The 24,298-nt window shown below is 29.8% G+C and overlaps 3 protein-coding genes across 3 annotated transcripts; 1 reads left to right on the forward strand and 2 right to left on the reverse strand.

Moving 5' to 3' along the window:
- Positions 1–321: 321 nt before the first annotated feature.
- On the reverse strand, positions 322–13,335 carry LOC120425884 (endocuticle structural glycoprotein ABD-5-like). Its single transcript, XM_039590504.2, has 3 exons — positions 12,976–13,335; positions 12,743–12,915; positions 322–395 (listed from the first exon to the last, which is right to left on the reverse strand). The coding sequence occupies exons 1-3, from the start codon at positions 13,116–13,118 to the stop codon at positions 322–324; spliced, it is 390 nt and encodes a 129-aa protein (XP_039446438.1). The 5' UTR covers positions 13,119–13,335.
- A 220-nt stretch (positions 13,336–13,555) lies between these two features.
- Positions 13,556–21,642, forward strand: LOC128093691 (uncharacterized). Its single transcript, XM_052711348.1, has 3 exons — positions 13,556–13,828; positions 20,962–21,131; positions 21,203–21,642. The coding sequence occupies exons 1-3, from the start codon at positions 13,683–13,685 to the stop codon at positions 21,268–21,270; spliced, it is 384 nt and encodes a 127-aa protein (XP_052567308.1). The 5' UTR covers positions 13,556–13,682; the 3' UTR covers positions 21,271–21,642.
- LOC120425878 (uncharacterized) lies at positions 14,555–15,271 on the reverse strand. The gene is made up of 2 exons (XM_039590499.2): positions 15,059–15,271; positions 14,555–14,997 (listed from the first exon to the last, which is right to left on the reverse strand). Exons 1-2 carry the CDS (start codon positions 15,196–15,198, stop codon positions 14,751–14,753), a joined length of 387 nt encoding a protein of 128 aa, XP_039446433.2. The 5' UTR covers positions 15,199–15,271; the 3' UTR covers positions 14,555–14,750.
- Positions 21,643–24,298: the final 2,656 nt, after the last annotated feature.

The following is a 24,298-nucleotide window of genomic DNA, read 5'->3' on the forward strand; positions in this document are numbered from 1 at the left end:
ACGTTTTTCAAAAACGTGACACCTTGTTCACAATTTAGGGAACTGATTTTTTCTGTGTATCTAGTCTAGTGTCAAAAAAATCAACCTATCCCCCATCCATGGAATGTTAATTAGCAAACAACTGTTATATAGAACCTGATGTGGATTATGCTGATAATGGAGTATCAAATCTATGACGATATAAGAATTCACTAACACACATTTTGTACATTATTGCTTTGACTTGGTTTATTATTTCATAATTATAACTTATCTAGAACATACTTAAATGGTAAAAATATCAGACATTTTTCTACAATTTAGTAGATTCATTCAACACATTCATCCCAATAAAGACGCCAGCACCTTCGGATCAAGTCCCACCTGGTGCACCTCGATGATTTGAACATCGCCAGCTAAAGAATAAAACCAAACATTACACAGCGTAACAAAATATTTTTTTTATTTTTTGGCAGCACGAAAAAAAATGCTCCTCTAGGGATCGGCTTCCCGAACAAAATGCAACCTGGCGCATATTTTTATTGTTATCCTAACTCGAGATATTCAATGCAGAAGTTTTGTATATGAATCACCCCCCGTCGGAAAATATTTTTTATTTTGTTTTCTCTGTAACTTTTGATCAATTAGGTCTTTTTGGACGCTTCCGGTGTCATTCGACGGTAAATTGTTAGAAAAACTCAAGATTTGGTCCCATTGGCCGGTTCCCGTAACCGGTTCCGGAGGAAATCCGGAATATTGGCCAAAACTGTGCAAAAACTTCAAAATTTTGAAGTTTTTTGCTCTTAATGCGAAGTGAACGCACTATAGCATGAAACAATCCATACAAACTAAAAAAATGTTGGTCTCAGCATGTTTGAAGGTGTTTAATTGAAAAGGTGGCCATTGAGAACCGGTTCCGGTGAATCCGGATCCGGAAACTCCGGAAAAAATTAAGCAATATTTTCACAATTCCAATGTGTCAGACAGATATAAATAAAAGTGTTGTTGAAGCATTCTTTGCTACTTCATATTCATATTACCACAAAAACATGGCCAAGTGGCCAACGGGAACCTGCTCTAAATGTTCCGGATCAGGGAACCTGTGGAAATTATATATTTTTTATTAATGTTATGAAGCAGTTTTTATTAAGACATTTTCAATGTATCTGGAAAAAATCTGAATTGATTCAAAATCAAAATCAGAAATGTGGCCAAGTGGCCAACGGTAACCTGTTCTGAATGTTCCGGATCATGGAACCAGTGGACTTTTGACATTTTTTTTAATTTTAAAGGCAGTTTTTTATTAAGAAATTTTCAAGGTTTCTGGAAAAAATATGAATTAATCCGAAATATAAATAAAGGTGTTGTTGAAGCATTCTTTGCTACTTCATATTCATATTACCACAAAAACATGGCCAAGTGGCCAACGGGAACCTGCTCTGAATGTTCCGGATCAGGGAACCTGTGGAAATTATATATTTTTTATTAATGTTATGAAGCAGTTTTTATTAAGACATTTTCAATGTATCTGGAAAAAATCTGAATTGATTCAAAATCAAAATCAGAAATGTGGCCAAGTGGCCAACGGGAACCCGTTCTGAATATTCCGGATCAGGGAACCAGTGGTCACTTGAAATGTGTATTAATTTAAAATAGCATAATTTAATCAGGAAATTTTCTAGTTTTCTACAAAAATCAGAATTATTTAAAATCAGAATCAGAAATATGCCCAGGTAACCAACAGGAACCCGTTTTAAATGTTCTGGATTAGGGAACCAGTGAACATTTGAAGTTTTTATCAAGTTTTCAAAAAACATATTTAGATTAATGAAATTTAAAAATTCCTGTAAAAATTAGGAACATATTCGATATCAGAATTAGAAATATTGCCAAGTGGCCTACGGGAACTCGTTCTGAATGTTTCGGATCATGTTACCAGAGGAAATTTGAATTTTTAATTAATTTTAAAAATGCATATTTTAATTAATGAAATTTTTAAATCCCTGGAAAATCTGAATGTATTTAGAATAAGAAATAAAAATGATGCCAAGTGGCCGACTGTTCCGGATCAGCGAGCCAGTGGTCACTTGGCATATTTTAATTTAGAAATTTTCTAGATTTCTAGAAAAATCTGAATTTATTTGAAATCAGAATTGAAAATGTTGTCAAGTGGCCAACGAGAATCTGTTCTGACTGATCCGGATCAGGGAACCAGAAATCACATAAAAAGTTTATTAATTAAATAAAAAACATTTTTTTAATTAAGAATATTTCTAGATTTCTAGAAAAATCTAAATTTATTTTAAATCATACTTAAAAATTTTGCCAAGTGGCCAACGTGAACCTGTTCTGACTGGTCACAATTTTTATTAATTTAAAAAATATATATTTATTTTACTGATTTGTTTTAAAGTTTTGGAAAAAATCACAGTTTATTTAAAATCAGATTTAGTAAAATTGCCAAGTGGCCAACGGAAACCCATTCTGAATGTTCCGGTTCAGGGAACCAGTGGTTATTTGAAATGTTTATTAATTAAAAAAAGCATATTTTAATAAGGAAATTTTCTAGTTTTCTAGAAAAATCTGAATTTATTCAAAATCAGAATCAGAAATGTGGCCAGGTGACCAACAGGAACCCGCTTTAAATAATCCGGATTAGAGAACCAGTGAACATTTGAAATTTTTATCATGTTTTCAAAAACATATTTTGATTAATGAAATTTTAAAATTCCTGTAAAAATTAGAATATATTTAAAATTAGAAATCAAAATGTTGCCAAGTGGCCAACTGTTCCGGATCAGGGAACCAGTGTTTACTTGACTTTTTGTTTTGTTTATTTTATAAAGCATATTTCAATTATGAAATTTTCTAGATTTCTTGGAAAATCTAAATTTATTTGAAATCAGAATTGAAAATGTTGTCAAGTGGCCAACGAGAACCTATTCTGACTAGTCACAATTTTTATTATTTTTAAAAAAATATATTTATTTTACAGATTTTTTTAAAAATTTTGGAAAAAATCACAATTTATTTGAAAACAGAATCAGAAATGTTTCCAAGTGGCCAATGAAAACCCATTTTCAATGTTCCGGATCAGGGAACCAGTAGTCACTTGAAATGTTTATTGATTTAAAAAAAAGCATAATTTAATTAGGAAATTTTCTAGTTTTCTAGAAATAGCAGAATTTATTCAAAATAAGAATCAGAAATGTGGCCAGGTGACTAACAAAAACCCGTATTAAATGTTCTGGATTAGGGAACCAGTCCCAGAACATTTGATTTTTTTAATTAATTTTAATAAAGCATATTTAATTTTTATTTAAATTGCTGGAAAATCTGAATTTATTTAAAATTAGAAATATAAATGTTGTCAAGTGGCCATCGAGAACCTGTTCTGACTGGTCACAATTTTTATTAATTTAAAAAAAAATACTGATTTTTGGAAAAAAATCACAATTTATTTGAAATCAGAATCAGAAATGTGGCCAGGTGACCAACAGGAACCCGTTTTAAATCTTCTGGATCAGGGAACCAGTGAACATCTGAAATTACTATCAAGTTTTCAAAAAACATATTTTGATTAATGAAATTTTAAAATTCCTGTTAAATATCAGAACATCTTCGAAATGAGAATTAAAAATGTTGCCAAGTAGCCAACAAGATCCTGTTCTGACTGGTCACAATGTTTATTAATTTATTATAAAGAATTACTTTCAAGTTATTAAGAAAAATATTTTCAAGAATTACGCAAATTTGTTTTTTTTTCCATTGATTGCAATGAAAATTTCTCATTAATAGATTTTTTTTCTGAAAATGTTTGTATTTTCTTAATACGAACCGTCGAAAAATTTCGATGAAGATTATGTAGAGATTATTTTTTAAATGTATGGTTGAGAATTTCTCAAATAAAATTATTACTACACTTAACTCATTTCTTAATATGTCCGCCTCTGAATATGTAATTTCTTTTGAGTTTTGAGTAATGTTTTTTTCAAAATTTAAACATTTTTGGCGAAAAATAAAAAGATCAGAACATTCAAAAATTAATGCTTCATTATTCAAAATTCAAATTTCATCAATTCGAAACTTTTTTTTATATTTTAATAGTTTTTCTAAACAATTTTTTAAAATTCAGATTATTTCATTCATATTATTAAAATTCAGATTATTTCCAAAATCGTAATTAAAATAATCCAAAATTTCTAAATTCAGAATTTTAAAAATCTCCAAAAAACTTAAAAATCAAAAATTCAAAATTTATAGAAAAAATCAAATTTAAAAAAAAATCAAAATTAAAAAAACAATATTTGAAAACTAAAAAATATAAAATTTAAAACAATTTTGCAAACAAAAAAAAAAACAAAAATCTCAAAATTCGCAAAAAAAAATTCTTAAATTCTTGAATTCTTAAATTCTTAAATTCTTAAATTCTTAAATTCTTAAATTCTTAAATTCTTAAATTCTTAAATTCTTAAATTCTTAAATTCTTAAATTCTTAAATTCTTAAATTCTTAAATTCTTAAATTCTTAAATTCTTAAATTCTTAAATTCTTAAATTCTTAAATTCTTAAATTCTTAAATTCTTAAATTCTTAAATTCTTAAATTCTTAAATTCTTAAATTCTTAAATTCTTAAATTCTTAAATTCTTAAATTCTTAAATTCTTAAATTCTTAAATTCTTAAATTCTTAAATTCTTAAATTCTTAAATTCTTAAATTCTTAAATTCTTAAATTCTTAAATTCTTAAATTCTTAAATTCTTAAATTCTTAAATTCTTAAATTCTTAAATTCTTAAATTCTTAAATTCTTAAATTCTTAAATTCTTAAATTCTTAAATTCTTAAATTCTTAAATTCTTAAATTCTTAAATTCTTAAATTCTTAAATTCTTAAATTCTTAAATTCTTAAATTCTTAAATTCTTAAATTCTTAAATTCTTAAATTCTTAAATTCTTAAATTCTTAAATTCTTAAATTCTTAAATTCTTAAATTCTTAAATTCTTAAATTCTTAAATTCTTAAATTCTTAAATTCTTAAATTCTTAAATTCTTAAATTCTTAAATTCTTAAATTCTTAAATTCTTAAATTCTTAAATTCTTAAATTCTTAAATTCTTAAATTCTTAAATTCTTAAATTCTTAAATTCTTAAATTCTTAAATTCTTAAATTCTTAAATTCTTAAATTCTTAAATTCTTAAATTCTTAAATTCTTAAATTCTTAAATTCTTAAATTCTTAAATTCTTAAATTCTTAAATTCTTAAATTCTTAAATTCTTAAATTCTTAAATTCTTAAATTCTTAAATTCTTAAATTCTTAAATTCTTAAATTCTTAAATTCTTAAATTCTTAAATTCTTAAATTCTTAAATTCTTAAATTCTTAAATTCTTAAATTCTTAAATTCTTAAATTCTTAAATTCTTAAATTCTTAAATTCTTAAATTCTTAAATTCTTAAATTCTTAAATTCTTAAATTCTTAAATTCTTAAATTCTTAAATTCTTAAATTCTTAAATTCTTAAATTCTTAAATTCTTAAATTCTTAAATTCTTAAATTCTTAAATTCTTAAATTCTTAAATTCTTAAATTCTTAAATTCTTAAATTCTTAAATTCTTAAATTCTTAAATTCTTAAATTCTTAAATTCTTAAATTCTTAAATTCTTAAATTCTTAAATTCTTAAATTCTTAAATTCTTAAATTCTTAAATTCTTAAATTCTTAAATTCTTAAATTCTTAAATTCTTAAATTCTTAAATTCTTAAATTCTTAAATTCTTAAATTCTTAAATTCTTAAATTCTTAAATTCTTAAATTCTTAAATTCTTAAATTCTTAAATTCTTAAATTCTTAAATTCTTAAATTCTTAAATTCTTAAATTCTTAAATTCTTAAATTCTTAAATTCTTAAATTCTTAAATTCTTAAATTCTTAAATTCTTAAATTCTTAAATTCTTAAATTCTTAAATTCTTAAATTCTTAAATTCTTAAATTCTTAAATTCTTAAATTCTTAAATTCTTAAATTCTTAAATTCTTAAATTCTTAAATTCTTAAATTCTTAAATTCTTAAATTCTTAAATTCTTAAATTCTTAAATTCTTAAATTCTTAAATTCTTAAATTCTTAAATTCTTAAATTCTTAAATTCTTAAATTCTTAAATTCTTAAATTCTTAAATTCTTAAATTCTTAAATTCTTAAATTCTTAAATTCTTAAATTCTTAAATTCTTAAATTCTTAAATTCTTAAATTCTTAAATTCTTAAATTCTTAAATTCTTAAATTCTTAAATTCTTAAATTCTTAAATTCTTAAATTCTTAAATTCTTAAATTCTTAAATTCTTAAATTCTTAAATTCTTAAATTCTTAAATTCTTAAATTCTTAAATTCTTAAATTCTTAAATTCTTAAATTCTTAAATTCTTAAATTCTTAAATTCTTAAATTCTTAAATTCTTAAATTCTTAAATTCTTAAATTCTTAAATTCTTAAATTCTTAAATTCTTAAATTCTTAAATTCTTAAATTCTTAAATTCTTAAATTCTTAAATTCTTAAATTCTTAAATTCTTAAATTCTTAAATTCTTAAATTCTTAAATTCTTAAATTCTTAAATTCTTAAATTCTTAAATTCTTAAATTCTTAAATTCTTAAATTCTTAAATTCTTAAATTCTTAAATTCTTAAATTCTTAAATTCTTAAATTCTTAAATTCTTAAATTCTTAAATTCTTAAATTCTTAAATTCTTAAATTCTTAAATTCTTAAATTCTTAAATTCTTAAATTCTTAAATTCTTAAATTCTTAAATTCTTAAATTCTTAAATTCTTAAATTCTTAAATTCTTAAATTCTTAAATTCTTAAATTCTTAAATTCTTAAATTCTTAAATTCTTAAATTCTTAAATTCTTAAATTCTTAAATTCTTAAATTCTTAAATTCTTAAATTCTTAAATTCTTAAATTCTTAAATTCTTAAATTCTTAAATTCTTAAATTCTTAAATTCTTAAATTCTTAAATTCTTAAATTCTTAAATTCTTAAATTCTTAAATTCTTAAATTCTTAAATTCTTAAATTCTTAAATTCTTAAATTCTTAAATTCTTAAATTCTTAAATTCTTAAATTCTTAAATTCTTAAATTCTTAAATTCTTAAATTCTTAAATTCTTAAATTCTTAAATTCTTAAATTCTTAAATTCTTAAATTCTTAAATTCTTAAATTCTTAAATTCTTAAATTCTTAAATTCTTAAATTCTTAAATTCTTAAATTCTTAAATTCTTAAATTCTTAAATTCTTAAATTCTTAAATTCTTAAATTCTTAAATTCTTAAATTCTTAAATTCTTAAATTCTTAAATTCTTAAATTCTTAAATTCTTAAATTCTTAAATTCTTAAATTCTTAAATTCTTAAATTCTTAAATTCTTAAATTCTTAAATTCTTAAATTCTTAAATTCTTAAATTCTTAAATTCTTAAATTCTTAAATTCTTAAATTCTTAAATTCTTAAATTCTTAAATTCTTAAATTCTTAAATTCTTAAATTCTTAAATTCTTAAATTCTTAAATTCTTAAATTCTTAAATTCTTAAATTCTTAAATTCTTAAATTCTTAAATTCTTAAATTCTTAAATTCTTAAATTCTTAAATTCTTAAATTCTTAAATTCTTAAATTCTTAAATTCTTAAATTCTTAAATTCTTAAATTCTTAAATTCTTAAATTCTTAAATTCTTAAATTCTTAAATTCTTAAATTCTTAAATTCTTAAATTCTTAAATTCTTAAATTCTTAAATTCTTAAATTCTTAAATTCTTAAATTCTTAAATTCTTAAATTCTTAAATTCTTAAATTCTTAAATTCTTAAATTCTTAAATTCTTAAATTCTTAAATTCTTAAATTCTTAAATTCTTAAATTCTTAAATTCTTAAATTCTTAAATTCTTAAATTCTTAAATTCTTAAATTCTTAAATTCTTAAATTCTTAAATTCTTAAATTCTTAAATTCTTAAATTCTTAAATTCTTAAATTCTTAAATTCTTAAATTCTTAAATTCTTAAATTCTTAAATTCTTAAATTCTTAAATTCTTAAATTCTTAAATTCTTAAATTCTTAAATTCTTAAATTCTTAAATTCTTAAATTCTTAAATTCTTAAATTCTTAAATTCTTAAATTCTTAAATTCTTAAATTCTTAAATTCTTAAATTCTTAATTCTTAAATTCTTAAATTCTTAAATTCTTAAATTCTTAAATTCTTAAATTCTTAAATTCTTAAATTCTTAAATTCTTAAATTCTTAAATTCTTAAATTCTTAAATTCTTAAATTCTTAAATTCTTAAATTCTTAAATTCTTAAATTCTTAAATTCTTAAATTCTTAAATTCTTAAATTCTTAAATTCTTAAATTCTTAAATTCTTAAATTCTTAAATTCTTAAATTCTTAAATTCTTAAATTCTTAAATTCTTAAATTCTTAAATTCTTAAATTCTTAAATTCTTAAATTCTTAAATTCTTAAATTCTTAAATTCTTAAATTCTTAAATTCTTAAATTCTTAAATTCTTAAATTCTTAAATTCTTAAATTCTTAAATTCTTAAATTCTTAAATTCTTAAATTCTTAAATTCTTAAATTCTTAAATTCTTAAATTCTTAAATTCTTAAATTCTTAAATTCTTAAATTCTTAAATTCTTAAATTCTTAAATTCTTAAATTCTTAAATTCTTAAATTCTTAAATTCTTAAATTCTTAAATTCTTAAATTCTTAAATTCTTAAATTCTTAAATTCTTAAATTCTTAAATTCTTAAATTCTTAAATTCTTAAATTCTTAAATTCTTAAATTCTTAAATTCTTAAATTCTTAAATTCTTAAATTCTTAAATTCTTAAATTCTTAAATTCTTAAATTCTTAAATTCTTAAATTCTTAAATTCTTAAATTCTTAAATTCTTAAATTCTTAAATTCTTAAATTCTTAAATTCTTAAATTCTTAAATTCTTAAATTCTTAAATTCTTAAATTCTTAAATTCTTAAATTCTTAAATTCTTAAATTCTTAAATTCTTAAATTCTTAAATTCTTAAATTCTTAAATTCTTAAATTCTTAAATTCTTAAATTCTTAAATTCTTAAATTCTTAAATTCTTAAATTCTTAAATTCTTAAATTCTTAAATTCTTAAATTCTTAAATTCTTAAATCTTAAATTCTTAAATTCTTAAATTCTTAAATTCTTAAATTCTTAAATTCTTAAATTCTTAAATTCTTAAATTCTTAAATTCTTAAATTCTTAAATTCTTAAATTCTTAAATTCTTAAATTCTTAAATTCTTAAATTCTTAAATTCTTAAATTCTTAAATTCTTAAATTCTTAAATTCTTAAATTCTTAAATTCTTAAATTCTTAAATTCTTAAATTCTTAAATTCTTAAATTCTTAAATTCTTAAATTCTTAAATTCTTAAATTCTTAAATTCTTAAATTCTTAAATTCTTAAATTCTTAAATTCTTAAATTCTTAAATTCTTAAATTCTTAAATTCTTAAATTCTTAAATTCTTAAATTCTTAAATTCTTAAATTCTTAAATTCTTAAATTCTTAAATTCTTAAATTCTTAAATTCTTAAATTCTTAAATTTTTAAATTCTTTAATTTTTGGAAGAAAATATTTCAAATATTGGAAATGAAATTTGTTTCGGAATTATTCGAAATTAAGTGTGGAATATGGAAAACAATCTGTATTAAAATTCATAGATTTTGAATTTTTAGAATTTCGAAATCTAAAATTCAATCATATTCAAATTTTAGATTTTGGTTTTTTGAGCTTATATTTTTAAAGTTAAATTTCATTTATTAGATTTTTAAATTTTGTTTATATTGGTTTATAATTTTCTATTTCGTTTATATTCGTCAAAATTATTGTAGTGTCCCTCTGATTCGCAAAAAAAAATTTTTGGTGACACTTTTCTTGACGTCTCTTTAGGTATTTTTTAAAAGGATTTTTTGCTATCATTCCTTCAAACATAAAACGAGTTTTTTTTTATCAAATACTTTCTGTATTAGTTTTTTGTTTGGAAATAATGTTTCTTGAATGTTTGTCGCGATTTTTTTATATGGCGTGAATTTCGCACGGATTGAGGTTTCGGTCAGCGCGGATTTGGCGCGGATTTTCTTTCGACTTTCCCGTAACAACCCTGCATGTCCACTGGTTTCTTGATCCGGAACAGTCAGAACGGATTCCCGTTGGCCACTTGGCAACATCTAATTCTGATTTCAAGTAAATTCTGAATTTTTACAGGAATTTTAAAATTTCATTTATCAAAATATGTTTTTGAAAACATGATAAAAATTTCAAATATTCACTGGTTCCCTAATCCAGAACATTTAATACGGGTTTTTGTTAGTCACCTGGCCACATTTCTGATTCTAATTTTGTATTAATTCTGCTATTTCTAGAAAACTAGAAAATTTCCTAATTAAATTATGCTTTTTTTAAATCTATAAACATTTCAAGTGACTACTGGTTCCCTGATCCGGAACATTCAAAATGGGTTTCCATTGGCCACTTGGAAACATTTCTAATTCTGTTTTCAAATAAATTGTGATTTTTTCCAAAATTTTTAAAAAAATCTGTAAAATAAATATATTTATTTTAAAATAATAAAAATTGTGACTACTGAAATAATAAAAATTGTAACCACTGGTTCCCTGAACCGGAACATTCAGAATGGGTTTCCGTTGGCCACTTGGCAATATTACTAAATCTGATTTTAAATAAACTGTGATTTTTTCCAAAACTTTAAAACAAATCAGTAAAATAAATATATATTTTTTAAATTAATAAAAATTGTGACCAGTCAGAACAGGTTCACGTTGGCCACTTGGCAAAATTTTTAAGTATGATTTAAAATAAATTTAGATTTTTCTAGAAATCTAGAAATATTCTTAATTAAAAAAATGTTTTTTATTTAATTAATAAACTTTTTATGTGATTTCTGGTTCCCTGATCTGGATCAGTCAGAACAGATTCTCGTTGGCCACTTGACAACATTTTCAATTCTGATTTCAAATAAATTCAGATTTTTCTAGAAATCTAGAAAATTTCTAAATTAAAATATGCCAAGTGACCACTGGCTCGCTGATCCGGAACAGTCGGCCACTTGGCATCATTTTTATTTCTTATTCTAAATACATTCAGATTTTCCAGGGATTTAAAAATTTCATTAATTAAAATATGCATTTTTAAAATTAATTAAAAATTCAAATTTCCTCTGGTAACATGATCCGAAACATTCAGAACGAGTTCCCGTAGGCCACTTGGCAATATTTCTAATTCTGATATCGAATATGTTCCTAATTTTTACAGGAATTTTTAAATTTCATTAATCTAAATATGTTTTTTGAAAACTTGATAAAAACTTCAAATGTTCACTGGTTCCCTAATCCAGAACATTTAAAACGGGTTCCTGTTGGTAACCTGGGCATATTTCTGATTCTGATTTTAATTAATTCTGATTTTTGTAGAAAACTAGAAAATTTCCTAATTAAATTATGCTATTTTAAATTAATACACATTTCAAGTGACCACTGGTTCCCTGATCCGGAATATTCAGAACGGGTTCCCGTTGGCCACTTGGCCACATTTCTGATTTTGATTTTGAATCAATTCAGATTTTTTCCAGATACATTGAAAATGTCTTAATAAAAACTGCTTCATAACATTAATAAAAAATATATAATTTCCACAGGTTCCCTGATCCGGAACATTCAGAGCAGGTTCCCGTTGGCCACTTGGCCATGTTTTTGTGGTAATATGAATATGAAGTAGCAAAGAATGCTTCAAAAACACTTTTATTTATATTTCGGATTAATTCATATTTTTTCCAGAAACCTTGAAAATTTCTTAATAAAAAACTGCCTTTAAAATTAAAAAAAATGTCAAGTGTCCACTGGTTCCATGATCCGGAACATTCAGAACAGGTTACCGTTGGCCACTTGGCCACATTTCTGATTTTGATTTTGAATCAATTCAGATTTTTTCCAGATACATTGAAAATGTCTTAATAAAAACTGCTTCATAACATTAATAAAAAATATATAATTTCCACAGGTTCCCTGATCCGGAACATTTAGAGCAGGTTCCCGTTGGCCACTTGGCCATGTTTTTGTGGTAATATGAATATGAAGTAGCAAAGAATGCTTCAACAACACTTTTATTTATATCTGTCTGACACATTGGAATTGTGAAAATATTGCTTAATTTTTTCCGGAGTTTCCGGATCCGGATTCACCGGAACCGGTTCTCAATGGCCACCTTTTCAATTAAACACCTTCAAACATGCTGGGACCAACATTTTTTTAGTTTGTATGGATTGTTTCATGCTATAGTGCGTTCACTTCGCATTAAGAGCAAAAAACTTCAAAATTTTGAAGTTTTTGCACAGTTTTGGCCAATATTCCGGATTTCCTCCGGAACCGGTTACGGGAACCGGCCAATGGGACCAAATCTTGAGTTTTTCTAACAATTTACCGTCGAATGACACCGGAAGCGTCCAAAAAGACCTAATTGATCAAAAGTTACAGAGAAAACAAAATAAAAAATATTTTCCGACGGGGGGTGATTCATATACAAAACTTCTGCATTGAATATCTCGAGTTAGGATAACAATAAAAATATGCGCCAGGTTGCATTTTGTTCGGGAAGCCGATCCCTAGAGGAGCATTTTTTTTCGTGCTGCCAAAAAATAAAAAAAATATTTTGTTACGCTGTGTTATTGAAACTAAAAAAAAACTAATCCCCACTCGTTACTGACTCGACAACTTAGGATGGTATCCATTCTCGTCCGCCGTGTAGTGGACGCTGTACTTGACTCCATCCGGACCAACGTAGCTGTAGAAGCCATCAACCACCAAGAGCTTGGTTCCGTCCGGTAACATCTTCACGGTAGCCTTCTGCTGCACCTGGCGACCATCACTTAGCTCGTAACTACAATGAGGTGCAAAAACTGTTCAATTCCATCGCAAAGATCACGTTGGTTCTGCATACCTCCAGTTGAACTCATCTGTCCCGTGGTTGTTGAATTCTTTAATCACCGTAACTTGCTCATCACGAACTGTTTGAGGAGCACTGACCACCAATCCGCTAATTACTGCCAAGATCACTAACCTACCCAAACTAATGGTCGACATGTTTACACTCTGCTCAGCTGTGACGTCCGACGGTGACTAAGTTGAGCATAGTCAAAAACATCTACCCTTAGCTCAAATCTTCATGATTAGACCTATTCGATATCGCTTGGAGAGGGTTGACTTTAACCTTCTAACCAACTAATGACAAACAAAAAGATCGTCGTAACCTTGTGGGAGGTCTAACGGTTCGTCACGATGAAGATCTTTAGGGTGTTAATTCGCAACAAAACCTATCCAAATGTATCACTTATCTTCTGCTGAAAGTGTTCCTCGAATTAAACTTGAACGCCAATTCCACACACCTCCTAGCCGTGCCATTTCTCAAAACCAGTTTGCAGCCTCAAATCGGCTCGCATGATCAGCTGCTGCTTCAAGTCTCAAATGCCACTTCCCTGTTTGGCGCGCAGCTCCTTCTTGCGGGCCAACGTCCGAACTTGAATTTGGAAACAATCGCCGGGCTATTCAGTATCAAACGTGTGTGATCGCGGAACGGTTGCTGAGCGCGCCACTGTGATTTCGTTCGAGAAATTTTCGAAAAGGTGTTGTAATAGATGCCGCGGTGAAATGAAAGTGGCTATTTTGGGATTCTGTTGTCTGGTGGTTGGGATTTTGGAGGTTTTCCCCAAACCGGTGCGGGAAAACCCCCAAAAAGTGGCAGTCGAAATCGAATCCGTACTGGACGAGAAGAGGGGCAACGGAACGGTTTATGCGTGAGTATTTTATGGTTTTAATCCTTGCCTGTCTTTTTTGTGAAGCTGACGTTTAGAGCAACAATCGTTCTACGAAAAAATCATTTTATTTATGTGCATTTTATCTGCCTTGGTCTTGGTCTTGGTCTTGGTCTTGGTTTTGGTCTTGGTCTTGGTCTTGGTCTTGGTCTTGGTCTTGGTCTTGGTCTTGGTCTTGGTCTTGGTCGTGGTCTTGGTCTTGGTCTTGGTCTTGGTCTTGGTCTTGGTCTTGGTCTTGGTCTTGGTCTTGGTCTTGGTCTTGGTCTTGGTCTTGGTCTTGGTCTTGGTCTTGGTCTTGGTCTTGGTCTTGGTCTTGGTCTTGGTCTTTGTCTTGGTCTTGGTCTTGGTCTTGGTCTTGGTCTTGGTCTTGGTCTTGGTCTTGGTCTTGGTCTTGGTCTTGGTCTTGGTCTTGGTCTTGGTCTTGGTCTTGGTCTTGGTCTTGGTCTTGGTCTTGGTCTTGGTCTTGGTCTTGGTCTTGGTCTTGGTCTTGGTCTTGGTCTTGGTCTTGGTCTTGGTCTTGGTCTTGGTCTTGGTCTTGGTCTTGGTCTTGGTCTTGGTCTTGGTCTTGGTCTTGGTCTTGGTCTTGGTCTTGGTCTTGGTCTTGGTCTTGGTCTTGGTCTTGGTCTTGATTTTTATCATTTTTTTTTCGTCATAATATCAATATTTTCAACAGCAGACGTGTTTAATATCAAACATTCCACGAGAGCATTTACTACATATTTTGTATATTTTTCCTCATTTTCATCATATAAAATAGTTTATGCATATTATTATCCACATCCAGCCAATTATTAACAAGTAATCACACAAATTAACCAATCAAATTATTTTTCTTTTATTTCATTCGCAATAATTGAAAGAAATTTAGTTTTCATCCACATGGCCCCACCATTTATAAACTTTCTCATCCAACCAACGACGCCAACGCCTTCGGATCAATCCGATTCACCACATCCAACGGATCGTCACTGGTATTCACAGCTTGTTGCTTGAATCCGTTCTCGCCAGCCGAGTACTTGTAACTGTTAAACTCACCTTCGGGCGACCTATACCGATACCGTCCAATAACCGTCCAAATCATCTCGTCACTATCCGACTTCTTCTTGAAATATCCACGCTCGTAACGAAATTGATCATCACTGAGCAGGTATCTGGAAGGAAACAGGAGTTAATATTGTTTTTCAGTTGATCTCAGTTGATGGTTGATTTTACAACAACAAGTATCGATCCCCGTTATTCCGATTGATCAGTTTGGTCACCTTCACTTCATCGTCGCTCGTTTTCTCCAGTGGCTGCCCCAAAGATGATGCTGCCAGGGTTATGCAACAAGCGAAGAGCAATCCAAGTCGCATCTTCACCAAGAACTCCTCGCTGGGCCAAAGTCCGTACAGAAGTAAACTGATGCCGATTACCGAGAGAGTTTTAAAGTCGGGACTTGGTTGTTGTTCGGATGCCAGAGACATTCTCATGTGCAGAAGTTACTCTCAGTTTGCGCGATTAAGCTGGTTCGTTAGGGGGCGATGCTCGATCATGCTAGGGAAGAACTTCTTCAGCTGACTGACGCCAACGGTGATTGATGATCCTCACGTGCTGTTGTAGTGTAATTGCCATAATAAAACATACCGTCAACTGACGCGAAGGACAACGCGATGCGGTTGATATCAAAGCATGGTTCGGTTAGTTGGACGCAGAAACCAGTTTGGTCGAGCCTTCAAGCGAGCCAAATTCGTTGTGACGTTTGGGGAAATCCTTAAATTTCTTACACTCAATGTATGTACAATGAAAAGGTTGTTAGGTTAGGTTTCTTATTTGCCGGTGAGCGGTTAGATTCACAATCTAAAAGTAGTTCAAATATCAAAATTCAAGAAGTAAAACAATTTTTTTTTACAGTTCTCAACATTCTAGTTAGAGGGTGACGATTCTCGAGATTTTGAATTTCCCGGGAATCGAGAGTTGAATTTGGCCATTTCCCGGGAATTCCCGGGACCCGGGAGTTTTTTAACTATGCCAATAGTGCCAATAATTTAAAAAGGAAAAGTCATAAATTTATGTCTTCAATGGATTCAATTAAAATTAATTCATACTTATTAAAAGAAACGTTAATTTAGGTAGCCTGATTACTTCAAGGAACTATTTCAGCCATTAGATTTTTTTTTTCTTAATCTGCAAATACAAGATCGTTTTTTGAGCTTTTTGGGACACAAAATTGTAGTTTAAAATGTTTACGAGTCTTAATTCGCACACAGTGATGTTTCAAAAGTTGTTGCATGCACTTGTTATTAGATTTTTGTGAAGTAAAAAATAGCAAATATATAATTTCCCAGTATCGCAATGTGATACATAACAGTTCAAAACAATTTTATGATTCATTTCTTGTTTAAGGTCAACTGAAAATATTCATTGAAAAATATTTACAATTATGAGGAAAACCCGAATGTTCGGACCTTAACAAATATTGAGGCAATCTTTACAAATTGCCAGAGTTTTTTCTTCCAAAATATATTCTAATATTGAGGATTATGTGAAACACAAAATGACTTATTGACATCAACAATGAAATAGCTAGGGGAACAGCATCTAATTCCAGCGTGCCTCTAATGTTGGCAGGTCAGAACTTTGACGTGCAATTAAAGCTAATTAAAAGCGTTTTCAACTGAAATCGAGTGATAAATAGCTCAATAAGAAGTGAGCAAGTAAGTTTCTACCATAAGTTTTGCAAAATTAGTTGTTTAAATAGTGAAAATCAGCAAATTGGATGGAGTTAGGAGCGAGAGCTTAACCTGCCAAAGATACGAGAATTTCCCCTATAAAGAGGATATGAAAATTGAAAATTTTGAAAAGGGTTTTCTCTATATCAGCGATTCTCAACCTTCTTCTAGGCTGGTACCCCCTGCCATGTAAATCAAGTAGGCCCGGTATCCCCGTTGAGAATCGCTGCTCTATATCAATTAATAATACAATTCAATTCAATGTATTTTATTAGTAAATAATCAATTAACAATTCCGTATTTCTTATAACCTAATAGAGTTTTCGAGTTCTTTTCAACTATGATTTGAACTATAATTCATTTTGATGTAATTGGAGATTCTAACAGTCAATTTGGCAAGAGAAGGGAAAATTAATTAATTATAAAAAAATTTAAAAAAAAACTTCATATTTCATTTCTGGGATGTAACTGCTAAGTATGCTTTCGAATTTTTCAAATGTTTTTCTGATTAATTTATAACATTTTGCTTCGATTTTTATAAGTATAAAATTTCCCGGGACTCTCGACCAAATTTCCCGGGAATCGAGAGGTCCAAAAATGGTCGATTTCCCGGGATTTTTTTCCCGGGAATTCCCGCTCGTCACAAGACCAGTGCGTTGTTTTTTCCAACAACGGCAATCGTCCTGTCGAATTGATCAACTTTTGACCAGCAGCGCTCGACACAATTGGGTCCTAAAATTAAGCCTAAATTTGTGATATTATTGTTCACAACGGTAAAGCTTATTTTTTCTGAGTACAATGCCTCTTTGAACGACCGCAAAGGATTTAAAATGGATTTTTAATTCAATTTTTAAAAATTAACTTCACGGCCCTTCTTGACACAAAAGGATCTACTTGACAGCTCGTTCCAAGGGGACTATAGTTGATTCATCGAAAAAATGTTGTCTTGTCAATAATTTTTTATTTTTTTGCATTAAAATGGAAAAAAATGATCAGAAATGGTTTTTGATCATGTTTTTTTTTACCGTTGTACATTAAAATTGACATATGGCTTTAGTACCCTATTTTCACATAATAACTAGATTTCATAATTCTCAAAAAATTCAAAAGGGGATTGTCATCTATGCTCAATGCAGTGTATTAGCATTCCTGAAAAGTCATGATTTATAACAATAATGTATTTTTAAAATATTTTTAACTATTTTGTATGAGCAATTCTCTGAGATTTCGGTCATTCGATTTTTTCTGTATTTTTTAATCCGGCTGAAACTTTTTTGGTGCCTTCGGTATGCCCAAAGATGCTATTTTGCATCATTAGTTTGTCCATATAATTTTCCATACAAATTTGGCAGCTGTCCATACAAAAATGATATGTGAAAATTCAAAAATCTGTATCTTTTGAAGGAATTTTTTGATCGATTTGGTGTCTTCGGCAAAGTTGTAGGTATGGATATGGACAACACTGAAAAAAAATGATACACGGTAAAAAAAATGTGGTGATTTTAAATTTTACTTTTTGTCACTAAAACTTGATTTGCAAAAACACACTATTTTAAATTTTTTTTATTTTTTGATATGTTTTAGAGGACATCAAATGCCAACTTTCCAGAATGGGCAAAAAATCTTTGACCGAGTTATGATTTTTTTAATCAATGCAACTTTTTTCAAAAACTCGAAATATTGGTCGCGAAATTTTTTCAATTTAATTTTTTGATGTAAAATTGAATTTGCAATCAAAAAGTACTTTAGTGAAATTTTGATAAAAGGCACCGTTTTCAAGTTATAGCCATTTTTATGTAACTTTTTTCAAAATAGTCGCAGTTATTGATTTTTTAAAAATAGTGCCCATGTTTGCCCACTTTTGAAAAAAAATATTATTGAAAAGCTGAAAAAATTCTCTATATTTTGCTTTTTCGGACTTTGTTGATACGGCCCTTAGTTGCTGAGATATTGCCATGCAAAGGTTTAAAAACAAGAAAATTGATGTTTTCTAAGTCTCACCCAAACAACCCACCAGTTTCTAATGTCGATATTTCAGCAACCAATGGTCCGATTTACAATGTTAAAATATGAAACATTCGTGAAATTTTCCGATCTTTTCGAAAAAAGTATTTTCAAAAATTTTAAATCAAGACTAGCATATCAAAAGGACGTAATATTGAATGTTTGGTCTCTTTAGAATGTTAGTCTTGATTTAAAATTTTTGAAAATATTTTTTTCGAAGAGATCGGAAAATTTTACGAATGTTTCATATTTTAACATTGTAAATCGGACCATTAGTTGCTGAGATATCGACATTAGAAAATGGTGGGTTGTTTGGGTGACTTAGAAAACATCAATTTTCTTGTTTTTAAACCTTTGCATGGCAATATCTCAGCAACTAAGGGTCGTATCAACAATGTCCGAAAAAGCAAAATATAGAGAATTTTCTCAGCTTTTCAAAAATATTTTTTTCAAAAGTGGGCAAACATGGGCACTATTTTTTAAAAATCAATAACTGCGACTATTTTGAAAAAAGTTACATAAAAATGGCTATAACTTGAAAACGGTGCCTTTTATCAAAATTTCACTAAAGTACTTTTTGATTGCAAATTCAATTTTACATCAAAAAATGAAATTGAAAATTTTTTGCGACCAATTTTTCTATTTTTTTGAAATTAATTGTATTTTTTCAAAAAATTATAACTCGGTCAAAGATTTTTGCCCATTCTGGAAATTTCTGAAAAGTTGGCATTTGATGTCCTCTAAAACATATCAAAAAATAAAAATAAAAATAGTTTTTTTTTTGCAAATCAAGTTTTAGTGACAAAAAGTTGAATAAAAAATCACCAAAATTTTTTTACCGTGTATCATTTTTTTTCAGTGTAGTCCTTATCAATACCTACAACTTTGCCGAAGACATCAAATCGATCAAAAAATTCCTTCAAAAGATACAGATTTTTGAATTTTCACATATCATTTTTGTATGGACAGCTGCCAAATTTGTATGGAAAATTATATGGACAAACTAATGATGCAAAATGGCTTCTTTGGGCATACCGAAGGCACCAAAAAAGTTTCAGCCGGATTAAAAATTACAAAAATTAAAATTAAAGAAAAAAGACCGATTCCGTAGAGAACTGCTCGTATGCAAACTATCACGAAGACTTTGGATTAGTATTATACTTCCCTGTATTATTTTTATATATATACTTAACATACTCGGCATTTTTTTTTTTTTTTTTGGACTTGTCCAATTGATTATGCTTTTTACTTATCACCAACATCCTTAGAAGTATAAACGAAGCCACTCCATGATATAACAATCGTCAGAGTTATTCACCCCACCAACGATGCCAGCGCCTTTGGATCGATCCGATTCACCACGTCCAGCGGATCTTCCCTGTTGCTCACAACCTGTTGGTTGAATCCATCCTCGCCGGCCGAGTACTTGTAACTGAACAGCTCCCCCTCCGGTGAACGGAACCGATACCGTCCATGCACCGTCCAAACCATCTCGTCACTATCCGACTTCTTCTTGAAATAACCACGCTCGTACCGAAACTGATCGTCACTGAGGGAGTACCTTGAAGTAAGCGATCGTCAATTTTAGTTTCACTCGCACCTCAGCTGGGATTTGACATTACAGTAGCAAATAACGATCTCCCTTATTCCGATTGATTAACTTTTTAATCTTCACTTCAGCTCCATTCGATGTCTCCAACGGTAATCCAAAACTAGATAGTGCAAGAATTGTGCAGCAAAGCAAAATCAAACCAAGCCGCATCTTCACCAAGAACTCCTCTCTGGGCCAAGGACCGTGAAGGAGTGAGCTGCTGCCGGTTCCCGGGTCACACTTTTAACCTCGGAGTCGAGAACCGGCTTTTTGCTTGGAAGCCAGCCCCATCTGAAGAAGCTTGGAAAATCCACGAGCCATTATGCTAAATAGATCTGCTCGATTAAGCCGGTTCGTTAGGGTGCGATGTTCGACTCTTCCGAAGGTGTTGAACTCCTTGCGTCAAACTACGGCGCTTGACCCACACATCGTGATGGTGTTTTGTTAGGGAAATCCTAGTCCTCTAGCTACTGACGACAATGATTGATGATCTTCACGTGATGTTCTTATGTAATTGTCGCGGCAAAACAAACTGACGTAGGTCACGATGATGCACGTGATATCAAAATAAAAGCTTTTCTTCAATTTGGACAGTTGGATGCCAAACCGGTTAAGACAAGCCTTTCAGTTTGCCAAAATAAACGTGACGTCAAGAACGAGCTGCAGTGTTATTCAGATTGGAGATTTCTAAAAATAAGATAACTGAGTGATTTCAGTGCTTTCTAAAAGCAATAAAATGTTTGACTTGCCTATCAACTCTGGTGTCTCTAAACCAATCAAACTATTTTTCAAATTTCTTTTTTTATCAACAGCCACTATCTTTCCGATGGAACGTTTGTCCGCCAAACGACCTACACCAAAATAGTGGACGGTGCAGAGATCGTAGTTCAGGAGGGTGAATACTCGTTCATCGGTATCGATAAGCTACGCCACAAAACCACCTACATCGCGGATGAAAATGGCTACCGGGCTCAAGCTTCCGGTAAGAATGTCATTTTTCAAGCATAAAAACATAATCAATTACTAACATTCTTTCCCTTTCTCCCCTTGCAGTATCGAATATGACCGGTTTCATCGAGGACAACATTGATCCCAAAGTGCTGGGATCCTTGATAGGCTAGACTCCGCTTTTGGCCACCCCTCCAAGTGATGAGACTGCAGATTTAGGTTAAACCCATAATAAAGAGATAATTTAATTTATTACACCTCAAAAGCGCTGCCCTCTTCACTGAACCGTAAACAACCGCACAATAAACGTTAAAAAACACAGGCGACGAACCCCTCCAGCGTCCCTAAGATCGAAACTGGACCACAACTCACACTCCCCTTGCTGGTGGACGACCGCCAAAGTTGGGTTTAGGTGTCAGGTTCAACATCTCATGAACTGACCCCTCAAGACCTCAACAGGATGCTGCACACGGTAATTGCCCGCTCTCATCACGTGTGTTTGATATTGTTAACCAGAGAGGTTAATTGACCTTTTCATCCCGACACGAGTGCAGCAGAAAAAAAAACATTCCGGGATGCTGGTCCCTTCGGAGCTTCCTCGCTGATGACCAAGATCAAATCTGTAACAAGACTCTAACGAGCAACATTTAGCCAAAAAAAAAATCAAACTGACTGGTCCGAACCGGTTCCACTTGGGTTGTCCATAGACAGAGGGGATTGATTCCGCTTTTCGTACCTTGATTTAGAGGGACAATAATGTGGTCATTCAAAGACTAGGGAGAATACCTGTTTGTTTTTTTGTCGAGTCCAGTTACAACTGTTGTTGATTCTGGACAATGCTTGGCAGCGGTGGACATCGAGAGCAGGTAATTTGAGCACAATTGGGAAAACCGCGAAAGGACCGTCCCTATCTGGTTGGATGGTCCATAAAAAACGTTTCTCATGAAGAATAAACCAGCCTGACTTTTTATCATGTTTATATACCGTTTAAATCAGAATGTGTTTTAAATTCAAAGTTAAGCAACATAAAAAATTAAAAGCGAAAAAAATACATTTCAAAAACGTGCTGTAAAAATCTGGTTAATTTATTTAAAATTACAGTCCCATTAAATTACGAAAAAACTTTGAATTCCTTGAAACATAAACTTTACGTTTTTTTTTTTTTCAAGAAACGATATGATCTCGTTATCTTGAAAATATGCCAATTTGTGAATTGCAATTTTAAAGGTAATTTTCAAAAAATATTATTGAACAGTACGCTGTTTCAACCTATCATTAATAAATCACAGGTTGGGCAATATAAAGACTCTTCTTAACGCCAAAGATCAGTTAATTGGGACCATCCATAAACCACGTGGACACTTTTTTGTGCATCTGTTAACCCCCCCCCCCTCCCTCCCACCACCCTTTCGTGGACAATTGTCCATACAAAAAAACTTTTTTGTATGGATCGTGGACAATCGCCAAACTCCCCCCCCCCCCTAAAGTGTCCACGTGGCTTATGGATGGTCCCATTCTGATTTATACAATTTTTTATGTCGGTCTCAAAAATTTAACCCTCTACTGCTCAATTTTTTTTCGAAAACTTGTATTTTTCCCGTGTTCAGAAGGTCATTTTGAGCAACTCTTGTTTTATGTATTTCTTGTTTTATTTTTAGTATTATAATTTTTATTTATCTTGTTCAGTTTATTTTTGTTTTTGGTAGTACTGTATTCGGCCTATTCTACCACCTCCTATCATTACATTTTGCCTCTCAATTTTTTCATATGTTCACAGGTACTTTTTTCAAGTTTTTACTTGTTATTCACATTTTCCGCTATAGAATGGCACCATCATTGTTTAAAATGTAAATAAACTAGTAAAACTTCCAATCCATTAATTTTCTAAAATTTAAAGAGTTCTTCTTTCCAATGCTTTTGAAAGATCAAAACTGGCTTGAAAAATGGATTTTTGGCGATTTTTCAGATCGAAGCCCGTCTAAAGGCAGGGTTAGGTTGTAGTGACTCACTAGTGGGCTCAATTAAAATAGGGTCTAAAACATTAATTCATATATCACAGGTTGGGCTATCAAAAGACCTCACCGACGAACCACGAACACCAAATATGTTGCAGTACTACATATCTCCATAATATGCATTTTTTTAAATAATGCAATTTTTGTATCCAGATGTTTGAATATTTATCAAAATAGGGTCCAAAATCTTTATTTTACCTATCATATCATAGATTCGGTTATTAAATGAACTTTGTTTTTCCCTATCTATGCCCTATCTCTAGAAATAAAATAAAATGGTGAAACTTACAAATTTTTTAAAGCCATATATCAGGAATTATTGTTAAAAATGAGGCCCGGACCCTAAATTTATAATATCAAAAGACCTTTCTAATGAGCAATTGACGCCATGGATCTGGTTACCGTTTTTCAAGTAATATGGAAATTAATATGGACTAACCTTAGTGAGGAAGGCAAAATAACATGAATACATAACATTTATAAATAATGAAATAGGCAATCGCATGGATTTTTTTGCATTTTTATAAAGCTATTTTAATATTTAAATTTAAAAAATAAACTATTGTTTTCGCTTCGCTTCGCTAGGAGATGGTGATTTTAGCGGATTGCAGACTGGATTTTCACCATGTGATATGATGATTGTCGGAGCCCAAGTGTCTAGGAATCGATCATTGGGAATAGAACCAATTCCACCTGAACTTGATTCTCATCACCATGGCAGTCGTCCATTGCCGGGATGTGGAAGACGCGAAGTGTTGATGCTCCACTTTTTTTCAGAGTATTAAGGGAAAATCTCCACGGTATCCTCAAGTAAGTTTCGCTTGGAGTTGGACGTTTTTTGGGAAGGTGAATGGTCTAAGGAGCCACCCTAGGCGAGTGGTAACGACCGTTTAGATTGTTAATTCTGGATTCTGCATGTGTTTCATTACTTCTCATCTCTTATTGGATGAATTCTATCAGTCGCGCAGGCTATTTTTAGCGAGATTATTTTTAGATTCAATTTCAAATGAGCCTGCAATTTTGCATTCAATCTTGTTTAGTTCTGAAATTCACTTGCATTCAATTTGAATTATTTGTCCGATTCTTGGATTCAAGTATATCATTCCTCCTCAAGCTACGAATGCTCTACGGTAAAGTAGAAAGCATTTGACTTGCCAATCCAAAGGTCAGGGATCGATTTGAAATC

Source organism: Culex pipiens, unplaced genomic scaffold (assembly GCF_016801865.2).
Source record: "Culex pipiens pallens isolate TS unplaced genomic scaffold, TS_CPP_V2 Cpp_Un0002, whole genome shotgun sequence".
Lineage (NCBI taxonomy): Eukaryota > Metazoa > Arthropoda > Insecta > Diptera > Culicidae > Culex > Culex pipiens.